The sequence below is a fragment of the Mya arenaria genome, chromosome 4 (assembly GCF_026914265.1).
Source record: "Mya arenaria isolate MELC-2E11 chromosome 4, ASM2691426v1".
Taxonomy (NCBI): domain Eukaryota; kingdom Metazoa; phylum Mollusca; class Bivalvia; order Myida; family Myidae; genus Mya; species Mya arenaria.
Window position 1 is genome coordinate 50,306,403 of NC_069125.1, and position 11,562 is coordinate 50,317,964.

At 35.9% G+C, this 11,562-nt stretch overlaps 1 protein-coding gene across 11 annotated transcripts in view; it reads left to right on the forward strand.

Moving 5' to 3' along the window:
- The window catches only part of LOC128231365 (rho family-interacting cell polarization regulator 2-like), a 56,138-nt gene extending 48,528 nt beyond the window's left edge, over positions 1-7,610 (forward strand). For 9 of the 11 annotated variants that reach the window (XM_052944099.1, XM_052944101.1, XM_052944093.1 and 6 more), the window contains 8 exons: positions 956-1,169; positions 1,483-1,612; positions 2,136-2,294; positions 2,771-2,920; positions 3,469-3,618; positions 4,481-4,611; positions 4,835-4,928; positions 5,193-7,610. In XM_052944099.1, the coding sequence (XP_052800059.1) occupies positions 956-1,169; positions 1,483-1,612; positions 2,136-2,294; positions 2,771-2,920; positions 3,469-3,618; positions 4,481-4,611; positions 4,835-4,928; positions 5,193-5,269 (1,105 nt within the window). In that variant the 3' untranslated portion in view covers positions 5,270-7,610. The remainder of the gene's footprint in view (positions 1-955; positions 1,170-1,482; positions 1,613-2,135; positions 2,295-2,770; positions 2,921-3,468; positions 3,619-4,480; positions 4,612-4,834; positions 4,929-5,192) is intronic. The other 2 variants (XM_052944095.1, XM_052944097.1) reach the window with 1 other exon arrangement.
- Positions 7,611-11,562: the final 3,952 nt, after the last annotated feature.

Here is an 11,562-nt window from a genome sequence, read left to right on the forward strand (position 1 = left end):
AATGGGTACCTCCGTTAGGCGACACATCTGATTTGCACAATTTCATGTCATGTTATGCATGTTTAACCTACTAATGGTTCATATTGGGATCTGAAAGGCAAGATGTTTGTCCATGTCATGTTTGCATGTTCTATGTATATGTTGGTATCTTAATTGCAATATTTTTATTGTTGGTCATGTTGTGCATAATTTATATGTTAGGTTTGGTCTGTTTTCAATGAAAACTATTCTTTTAGAAATTTTAGCTAGCTTTGGTGTTACTGCTGATGGCATGCAAAAACTCTAACATAGGCGAATAGCTCATGAAACATCTGAGATATTTACATGATACATTTTGCACACATTACGAATGATAATGCCCACATGTGTAGCAATGTCCATCATGCTTTAGTAATGATTGCGTAATACGCCTTTATGGAATGGAAACAAAAAGATGATAATTGGCTTCCACCCGCCATGCTCTTGTTAAACTTTCACTTATTACCACATTGTATTACTTGTATTATTGGTATGAGGGAGCACATATTATATTAAATGTACTTACACATTTTGTATTCACTTTTTTTTTATCACAGCTAATACCCAAGCAATTTAATCTGACCCTCCCTTCACAGTGCAAGTTCTGCAGTCTCTCACAAATATTATTAACATGAAATTTTGATGAAAGGAATGTGTATCTTTACCAACATCCGTGATTATATTTACAATGTACTAAACAACTCACAAGTAATGAAGTTGATATAACAACTAAATTGTACTAACAAGATTACATTATACTTACAAGAGAACTTGTTAGATACATTGACTAACCTCTTTCAAATATTTTCAAAGTCCATCACAAAGCTTGACTTAACCTACACAGCCATAGTATTAAATATCATATAACCGTGGTACATTGCTCTTCCCAATTAGCCAGTATGCCTTGCCTACATATTATCCCCCCTATCCCCTACAGAGGCACGAAGACTAGTTTTGACGATGTGTTATGCAGCCCCGAGTCCACGGCAAAGACGGGGGACTCAGGCATTGAGAGCCTCGCCCAACGACTCAGCGAGGACACCCAGCTGGGCTCCAGTGTTGGCTCGAGCCCGGTACCTCCGTCTACAGGCAATGAAGAAGTGGACCAGTCGCTCCTCTACCACTTCACCTACTGTGAAAGACTACTTGAGGTGAACTTTTATATACAATGCAAACTGCAAGTTTTGGACTGCCTTTTACCAGAACTTCTGTTCAACAAAAATAAGTTGCATAAGTGTACTAGTATTAAACCATCATCAGAAATCACGTAATTTCAGAGCCTCTTGTTAATAATTGTTTAGGTTAGTTTTGTAGTTCTAAAGAATAATATATTTCATGATTTGTACAGTACTGCATTCAGCTTTTTCTGTTTTGTTTTCAAGATTCTTGTTTAAAGCTGACTTTTAACATGTTGTTATGCTTGAAGTACCAAGCATAATTTTAAATTTTCCTTCTTTGTATTAGAATCTGGGAGCATTTGGTCCCCTGAAGTGTCGAGAGATATACGCCCTGGACAAGCTGGAGAAGCAGTGTGGTGTGATAGAGAGCCTCCTGAATCTAGCCAAGGCCGGCCCCTCTGTAGACCTTCATTCAGGTAAAACAGTTATACTCCGGGTCTAGTGCTGCATGAATTGTATTCAATAAAAGCTAAAACTCTTGACCCATTTCTTGTAATTAATTACCAACTTTAAGCAAATGAAGGTCTTTTACATCAGCTTGTAATGTGAATATGCTCAATCATGACTTTGTAATAACTTTGCTGTTCTAGCTCATGTAAACAGGACTGGATATCAGCAGTGGTTGAAATAAGCATAAACTTGCAAGCTTTACAAGCTTGCTCAAATCATGTGTTTTAAGTTAAAGTAGAGCTTTTGGAAAAAAAATTGTTTGCCGAGCAACAGTGTAAGAATTCTACTTGCTCATTTAAAAGCCTAATGTTCGTATCAATTAAGTATACTGTAACCGTGTATCTACCTACAATTTTCCCTGAATTCTCATTCTGCTCATTGTAACAGCTCTACATTTTTTCTGCCCAATTATGTCAGGTATGTTTGATGGTATCAGATTATGAGTTAATAGTTATAGAATTATCAGTAACTCTCCAATCTTCTCCCCAGTGATGTCAAGTATTTGTGAGGACAAGTCCCTGCGTGAGTTCTGGGTAAAGTGTACCGACGAACACACCCTGTACATCCACCCGGACCGCCTTCTCTCGGCCCTGGAACAAAAGTATGCCTCCATCATTGCCGAGAAGTTCCTCATTGACCATACCAGAGGTTAGCGGACAATGTACATGGCTTAGCTATAGCTGTATTGATAGTTCAATATTTGCCTTGATATTTAAATAATTGGAACATTTTTTTTTCCGCTGTTGTTATTTACCACAAATGGCAATTTTTTTCCTAATACCGGTACTTAATTGCTGAATTTTTTCCCATTCACCGAGCATGTGTTCTTGGTGAATGTTTACCAATGGTCTCAATTCAAACTGTCAAGACTCAGAACTGATAAGCATAACATTATTGTAACGGACCGTCTAGCAGAGGAACAATAGTAATTGCTCTATATATTATTGCTCAAACATTTCACAATTATTTCCATAGATTATGTAAAAAGAATGTAATAAAAACAATTTAGTACTTGAGACAGTTTATTATAATGGACCCATACTATAGAGATGATCTGGTTCGTACCCAAATTACTATAGTTCATGTTATATTCATGATTAAACCAATTCTACCCTCCATTACAGTATGTGAGCATGTGTTGACGCGAGTGTTGGACATTCCGGACTACAATGCTGAGCGTGGTCGCAGCTGGTTCACCCTCACTCTTCATCAATTCATGCTGTACTTCACTGATGAGGGGGGTCTCTCACATGTTGAGAATGTAGCTAAAGAGAGTAAGTTGTCTTGAAACATGCCTGAAACTTGTGTTTCTTCCGGCTAGAAATTAGGAGAATATTCTTAATTTTTCGAGCGTATTCAAAAACCTCACATTTTGAATTAAATAGGGAAAATAAGAAAAAACTAATCTATTTACCAATCAAAGAGAAGCTGATTGGTAAGTAAAAAGGAATTCTAATTGGTTTTAGGATATTGAATAATATTACATTTTATCTTTTGAAAGAATAAATTTTGGAAATATTTATGTAAAATTCTAAAAAGCTTTGTTATGACCTGGGCTTTAAATGTTCAAATAATCAAACTAAATCCCATGAATGTGCAGAATAATATTGACTGTTTTATGCCCAGTTTTCCGTTATTCTTGTTGTGCGGTAGTTGTCAAGAGTTAAATGACCTTAGGATATAGCTTTCATTTCTATGTACTGTTTTTCTTTAAAAACATGTAGTGTTGAGTAAATGATACTTAACTTACAACTGTACATGATATCGCAATGTTTCGGTATTTTCTGTTAGAACCTATGCAACTTGCTCAATTTTATTACAGTGAAACTTGTTGAGAAGCTTACATCAGGCAATCCAGATATCGTGATCAAGGCCATCCTGACCCTGCGAGACTCCCTGCCCTCCTCACCCTGCCTCAAGGTCATTGCCATGCTCTTAGTTACCATGGATACGGAGGTGGAACAATGCATCAGTAAGTGATCAGGTTTTACCAAAGTGGTTTCATTAATGGTTAGGCCAACCCTTTTTATTAAATGCTTTATAGACAATTTAGGAGAGAAAAAATTGGTCGATTTGACTTAATAGAAATAAAAAATAAAATTCTCATATTGAGCACTCTGACTAAAATAAAATCAATTTCAACAGAAGTTCTATTAAAACTGAATAGTCCAGTTCATGTCTGTCTGTGTCTGTCTGTTAACAATACGTTATTTGTTTTCTATTTTAAATCTTGCTTTGAGACCAGGGAATCGATTTCAGAAACAACATTGTACTGGATAGGTCAATTCTCAGACAACAGATTTTGATTTCACCTTCAATGAGCATCAGTTTTAAATGCTTAGACAAAGACTTGTTGCTGGCATTCACAGCGGATGCCATCGACATCTTGATAAAAAAGAAAAGCAGTTCGTAATTTAGAGGATTCTGATTGGCCAATATTTTACACAACCATACTTAGCTTAAGTTAAAATCGTCATTACAGAAAGATGTGACACAGTATAAATTGTTTTTTGTTCGACAACTACATGTAAGACGACTAACTACTTGCAAAGAAAACAACAACTTAAACTTGTATTTGGTTTTGACAAAATTTGGTCGGAGCTCATGTAGAACATTCTATAAAAATATGCTGGCCAAAATAATATGTTTGTTAACTTAATGGAAATTTCAATTATGATATAAGTAGAACAGGCAGTTTAAAACCAGTTGTTTGATTAAATCATTCTGACATTGAATCTGTATTTTAGGAGATTCATCTTATAGAACAAGAATAACATGTAAGTTATGCCTATGAATTCAACAAATTCATGCTAAATTTGATCTTCCTGAAACAGTTTCGTACCTCAACCTGATCCAGAAGAAGAAGGAGGGGCGGGACAAAGCAATGGTCACGTATGTGGAGGGATTGGAGGATAGAACGCCACAGATCAGGGCCGGGGCGTGTGCAGCTCTCGCTATCTTGGAGGTAGGTGCTTTGTCACACAGTCTTTTAACTTTCATTGGAGCACTTTGATATCAAGATGCTCTAATAAAATGATTTGAAAATATTTGATATGCAGCTGAATTGCTGAATGTGTAATGTCTATATAGTTTGTTATATTTAAGATAGTGATACTTTACTGACCTAGTTTTTGTCCATATCGTGAAGTCTTCCCAGCTTAATTTTTTTTAATATTTTTGTTCTCCAGGCCAGTGAGAGTAAAGAGCAGCTAGTGTACCTGTGGCAGTCAGACTCATCACAGCTCGTGCAGAACCAGGCAAAGAAGGCCCTCCTCTCTCTTGGTAAGACCATTTTGTACTCACCCTCTACAAAGCACTGAATCCACTAATGTTCTTTCTTTTTGAAAGTTAGGGGTCAATTAAGAGTATCCAGTGTCAGTAAAAGAATGACAGCATTTCTGTTCATATTCAGTCATGTTCCTCATAGAATAAATAAACATATTAAAAGGTAACGACTGTGGTAGGAGAATACATCATGAAAGTATGAGGTATGCAGGAAATGCCAGATTAGCAAATTTTTTAATAAGATAATGTATTAATTTCCAGGTGATGAGGGACAAAAGGCATTTGAAGACGCTCAACTGTCCAAACATGGCTTCCAGGGTCTTCAAGTGCACAAATGACCTGTTGCCAGGCAACTATGACATGGTGATCATAGTAACAAACACACAGTGACCTTGGCAACATGGATGTCGAGGCCTCCTATTTGTTTTCATGAGGTTTTGCCATATCAGCATGGTTCATGGCAATAGATACACAGTGACTATGGCCGCTGGTCTTTCAAAGGAAACCCTTCTTTACAAGACAATGGCAACCCTGCAACCGTGGTCAATTGAGCTGTAAAATGACTGTTGATATGGTTACAGCCCTGGTCAAGGGCCATATTTTTGGAGCAATCAGAATGTTGCCTACAAGAAACAAGTTGTGCTTTGGCATTTAAGCATTCCTTCTGTCAATTAGTGCTCATGTTGGTTTAAATGAAGACACCTTACAGATGGACTTTTTGGTTGTTGAATGCTCTGTGATTTGGTTTTACAGAGGTAGTGATAGGACACAATGTTCAACATATGCCCACAAATGTATTCACTTGTTAGTTGGTTCAGTTTATGAACAAAATGACCGTTCAACATTGAAGAATCATAGCTGTATAATTTATCTTAAGGGCAGTTCTGTTCAGCCTGATTAAATGTGCTTTTTAGTGTGTTATATACATGTACTTGTAAGTAAGAATGTTCTTGTTAATTTTTTGTTCCATAGTTTATCATATTACATCATAATCATGAAACCAATTGTATCATTTCTATTTCATATTCATGTTTTGTAAATACAAAATTATTAAGAAATAAAGCACTCTTGATATGTTGAAAATGCAATTCATGAAGTTTGTTTATAAAATATTCATAAGATTGTAATAATAAAATTTACGATGCTCTGTTTGTGCATGTCTCGATCTCATGTCATTTTACCACATGGCAAAATATTTAGTCTAAATTATTTGTTTTTGCATTTACATGTCCATCTCTCATAGAATTCATTGATAAATAACAATGGTCAAGTTTTCCAAAGAAAAAATATTCCACTGCAAAAAATGTAATTGAGTACAATTCATACTAAGGTACATTTTTCTCTAGATTTTTTTTAATACTGACATGATGTTTTATCAACACATTCTATGAGAAAATAAATGAATAAAAACACAAGATTTTGAATCATATTATGTTTTTATGTGATAAAACGACTTGAGACAGAGATTGAGGTTTGATTTTTGGTATATATGGTATATTGGGGCCTGGTCACAATATTTCTTCCTAGTCACAATATGATGATGAAGGTGCTAGATGCAAGGTACATGAAGGTGCTAGATGCAAGGTACATGTTATACCTCAATTGCTAATTATACTTGTAAATTCTACGAAATCCATACATATTAAATTTCACAGCTAGAGTTATTGATTAGTCTGCAGTTCAAAAATTTGTTACCATTAGAATTAAAATAAATGTTATGTTTGTATACTCTAAAATGCTTTCATATTCATGGATTATTTTTCTTCTTCATTTATTTTTCACACAGTGGATTTTAAAATAGCAGTAACTTGTTCTGTTATTTTTATTTCCATTGAATGTTTTTTAATTACATGAAAATTATATAAAAGCCTCCAACCTTTTCTTTAAATGTTTTTGGTTTGTAAGTCAAATGATTTTGAACTTTATTTTTTTGGGATGGCTTGATTACACATTGGTTACACTTTTAATGCATATGCAGACACTGGGTATGTGCTTATTGATCTAGTAGCCTGATTCATATGTTAGCTTTGCAAGCTTATATAAATCTTGCGTACATGAATGAAGAACTAGTGCCTCAAATAATTTGGCTTCCAGAAATAACCAAAGACTACCACTCCTGTACATGTTCACAATCATCAGCTTATTGGGTATTTTCATTTAATGATGGGGGGGGGGGGGTGAAATTGAAATTTGATATTGACAAAATTCTTCTGAATTGAGTATATTGAATCTACAATATACTTGATGGTATAATTATTTGTATGGCCAGTAATATGTATTCTCCAGTTACCTGTTTGTTGATGTTTTCTTGTTAATTTATTGTGTAAACAATGTACATCGTTACATGTATAATCATTGCTTGTTCTGTTATAATTAAAACATATATTGTTGTCAAAACTGAGGCAATGACATATTCATTTAAGATCAATTAGGTACATTCCATCTGTGTAATAAATGGAGAGTGAAGTCATTATTCAGAAAAATAATGATGATAGTGCAAGTGCTTCATCCACAGAGATTTCAGCAAATGATTACACATTACTGGACGCAATGTTTGACCTGTATTTTCCAATGTTTTTCATGTATTATATATCATCTGAAAAACATTTTCCAAAGAACATGATTGTCAGAGATTATATACTGTCTAAATGTACATTTATTAAACTGTATGCAACTCAACGGTCTCCTTATTCCTTTAAAAAATAAATTCCTTGTCTAGTTATTGTCATAGTGTTGGCGGGTGTGTCAGCGTCCTACTGCAAGAGTTTTTACCTTCGCCAGAACTCAAATACTGTTAAAGATATCTGAGAGAAACATGGTAGACAAGCTTCTAGATGAAATGCGCACATGAACTTCGAGGCACATAAATCTGGCTTTAATAATTGTAAAGTTATGCCTCATGATAGTAGAAATTGTGCAATAATTGAAATTGGCCATAACAAATAACAATTCAGGGTACTATATTTATGCAACTCGGTACACATGATGCCTCATACAAACTGCACATGCGCAGGTAGCAAGGCTCATGATGTTGGCTTTATTAATTGTCAAGTTACGGGCCTTTATAGTGTGAAAAGTGAGTCAAAAACTTCTTTTGCCATTACTCCTAACAAGTCAAGACATTCACATGAAACCTTGTGATTACATATTCAAACATGACCAGTGAGACTGTGCACACATGTAGCAAGGCCAATAACCATTTTGCTTAAACAATCGAGTTCTGTCTCTTATTGACAAGCGTTGATGTTAACTCCTACGCTCTGTGTTCCCATAGTACATCAAAAAAACATTTGGTATGGTATACTTTTGTATGATATATGTAAGAACATTTTCTTGGAAATTTGTTTTTGATGCAAGAAAGTTAACAATACTTCAATCGCAATAAAAAAACTTCTTAGACCCATAGACCTTATATCTGGATAAATGGTCTAAGACCATTTTTTTCGCGCAAACAATTGGTGCTTTCCTCTCAAGGATCATATGGGTTCCATTGCAATTCTTCCTAGATCAGACATAAACTTATATATATTGAGGGTGGTGGGATTTCAATAGAAATTCCCCAGAATTGTGAATCACACATTGTATTTTAATCATCCAAACCTTTCATTCAACATTCTTATTAGATTCTATGTACGAATCTGTCATTAGGCCGAAGGGGGGGGGGGCTTGTGTAAGGTGTTGTGACCACAAGAAATTGACTCATTGTTTGGTCTTACATGATATGGTAAAGTCAATATATGACCATATACTGACAGAAACCACGATTTCGGACAAAAACCTGGTGACTGAAAATTTTGTTTTTGTCAGTATTTGGTTATATAATGACTTTAATATTTTATTTAAGACCAAACAATTAGTAAAATTCCTGTGGTTGTGACAGGTCTTGTTTCAACATAAAAAAACAACGTCTTGGCCTCGTCCTTTGAAATTAAACATTGGCCAAAACTAAGTAGAACTATTGGCAGTACATGTAGTCAAGATATGTTAACACAAAAAAAGTAATACAAAATAAGTGAGTACTTTCATTTAACTGGGACATAAGAGACAGTTCAGTTTATGGTTAAACAAATATTAATATACTTCCCAGTATTTCGTTTGATATTCAACTATCGGCAGTAATGGGCAGTAATAGTAAAAAATACTTAACTCGGGAGTTATGACGTCAATGTTTTGCATTACAGCAATAACTGAAAAAGCGCGCGCGTGGTATAAAGAAGTCGTTTGGCAGTCAGGTTTAATATTTGCAGGTGAGTTAAATTTATTTGTTTTTAAACGTCATTAATTAGCATAATTCCCAAATCTAACAACCTCGAACAATAATTTTATTGTTATAATTCATATTCCTGCTGTTAACAGTTAAATGTAGTGGACAAAAAAGAAATAAACTACATGTATTAAAAGCACTGCCTTGCCCGTTTTGCAAACAAACACTGCTAAGATTGTTTGAGGCAGTGTCCATACATAAGGGAATGTGTAGTGTTTTATATTAGCATAAAAAGTACTATACGCCATATAGTGTGTATGTTCGTACCGTAACCGTCTAAAGTAACGAACATGATAATTATATGAACACACCGCTAGAAAGGTAGTGCGTAGTCAACACACATAGTTAGCAAGTCGAATTGACCAGAATCGGTTTTCAATCCGAGGTGACCACTCTCCTGGCCACTCCCAAATTTCTGTGCCATTATATGTCTTTAGAAATATCAAAAAGCTATTTTTCAATTTCGTACTAAACTTTGACATAATAATGATAATATAGCAAAATGCACTCTGGTTGTTAAATAAGACAAAAAGGCAATTGTGGTATTGGAAAACTGATCAAATTTTAGCTACAGTACACCTAGTGATGCTTTGTTAACTTGACACTTCCATTGTGAATACTACCCGGATATGATTATTATTATTATTATTAGTAGTAGTGGTGGTAGTAATACTACTACTAGTAGTAGTGTTGCCAAGTATAATTGAGGATTTTTTTGATATGCTTTTTGAATACGGTCCATGTTGTTTTTACATGTATTCGAAACATTTTTTCACAACACCATCAAATAATTATCTGAGGGTCAATCTGTGTTTTACGGCCCTTTTTGGGGCCTAAAATCGGCCCATTCCCCTTTCTTACAATGTATATACAGTCCAACCCCGTTCGCTCGAACTCCCAGGGACCGGCGAAAATATCCTCGGAAAATCCGAGCCAAGCGACAAGTTTACCTTCAGTTTATGCACCAGTCAATTGTAACCCCGCTCCCTCCCCCAGGTCCGGGGAATAGAGGGAACTTTGACTTTCGGTCTAGCCAAGCACGGGTAAAATCCGCGCTCTGCGGGGACGAACTGCTGGTAAAATCCCCGTCAAATGCCCCCGCACCCCAGTTACCCTAGATAAGGCCCATTTCCCGCTATGTTTGACGCGAAGACAAAGCCCCCGCATGCACCCAGAACTGCGCGGCCACCTGGATAGTAAAACCACGGCACATTTCCCCGGCTATCCCCGGACATGGGGGGGGGCGTGGTTGCAATTGACTGGTGCATTAAAGAAATCGGTCCTGTACATCTAGATCGAAGCAACGAGGATTTCGAGCCAAGCGATTTCGAGCCAGCGGGTACGACTGTATTTTTCCATTCCCCTGCCAAGGTAAAAAACATATCCTTTTTTAGAGGATCATTGACCGTTTAACATTTAGTTATTGTAGCAATACAATACAATACAATAGTAGTTTATTTCGCATAAAAAACTTACAAAGTTTATAGCGATAACAAACAGGATGGTAGTAAAAGTATAACATTTTCAGAGGAGAACGAAGTGTGGTATTAACATTTAGCAATACAGTGTCATTCATCTAGGACACTATTTTCCCTCTATCAAAGGGACCCGCTAGCGTTCCCTTAAAAGTGGGAAAAAACACACTGTACGTCGGTCGTCTGCCTTATCGGGTGGTTAACATGTTGTTAGACCACATATCTGATTTATGTGCGTGCTATATCTTGGTCATACATATTATGTATGATTTAGTAGACAGTCATTTAACGGTTAATGCCAATTAACCTATAAATCACTGGTATATTGTCTGTTTGAATTTCACTGTTAAGTGTGTCATTCAGAAAATGTGGCGGATCCGTGGTCTAGTGGTCACACACATGACTCGCAATATAAGGGTGGCAGACCCATCGAAAAATACTAATCGTCTTCCGGGAGGGACGTTAAATGGGGGTCCCCCGTGTGACAATGCTATAAACACTTACACAGCACCATGTACGAGGTAAGTACAGTATAATCATTTGAGCGTGTTATTTTTAGATATGTGTAAACTTGACATTTACCACGAATAGGCCTACATGCATTCAATGCTATAATTATATAACGGAATGTTAGCGTGATCCTTTCGATCCACAGTTTAATTCCACAGTATGCCATATTTCAGGTGTGTGTGGCTTAATTTTTTTTTTTTTTTTTTATTATCTCGGCGCTACTTATCGAGGGGGTGGGGGTGCAGAATAGTATAAGTATAAATACAAAACAAACACATAATGACAAGAAAGTTGGTGTGTTTTAGTTCTACGAAAGTATCCCCTTACTTGGCAAAAATCCAAACAATCCAAGCTGTTATATAGAATATAACATTAAGCACCG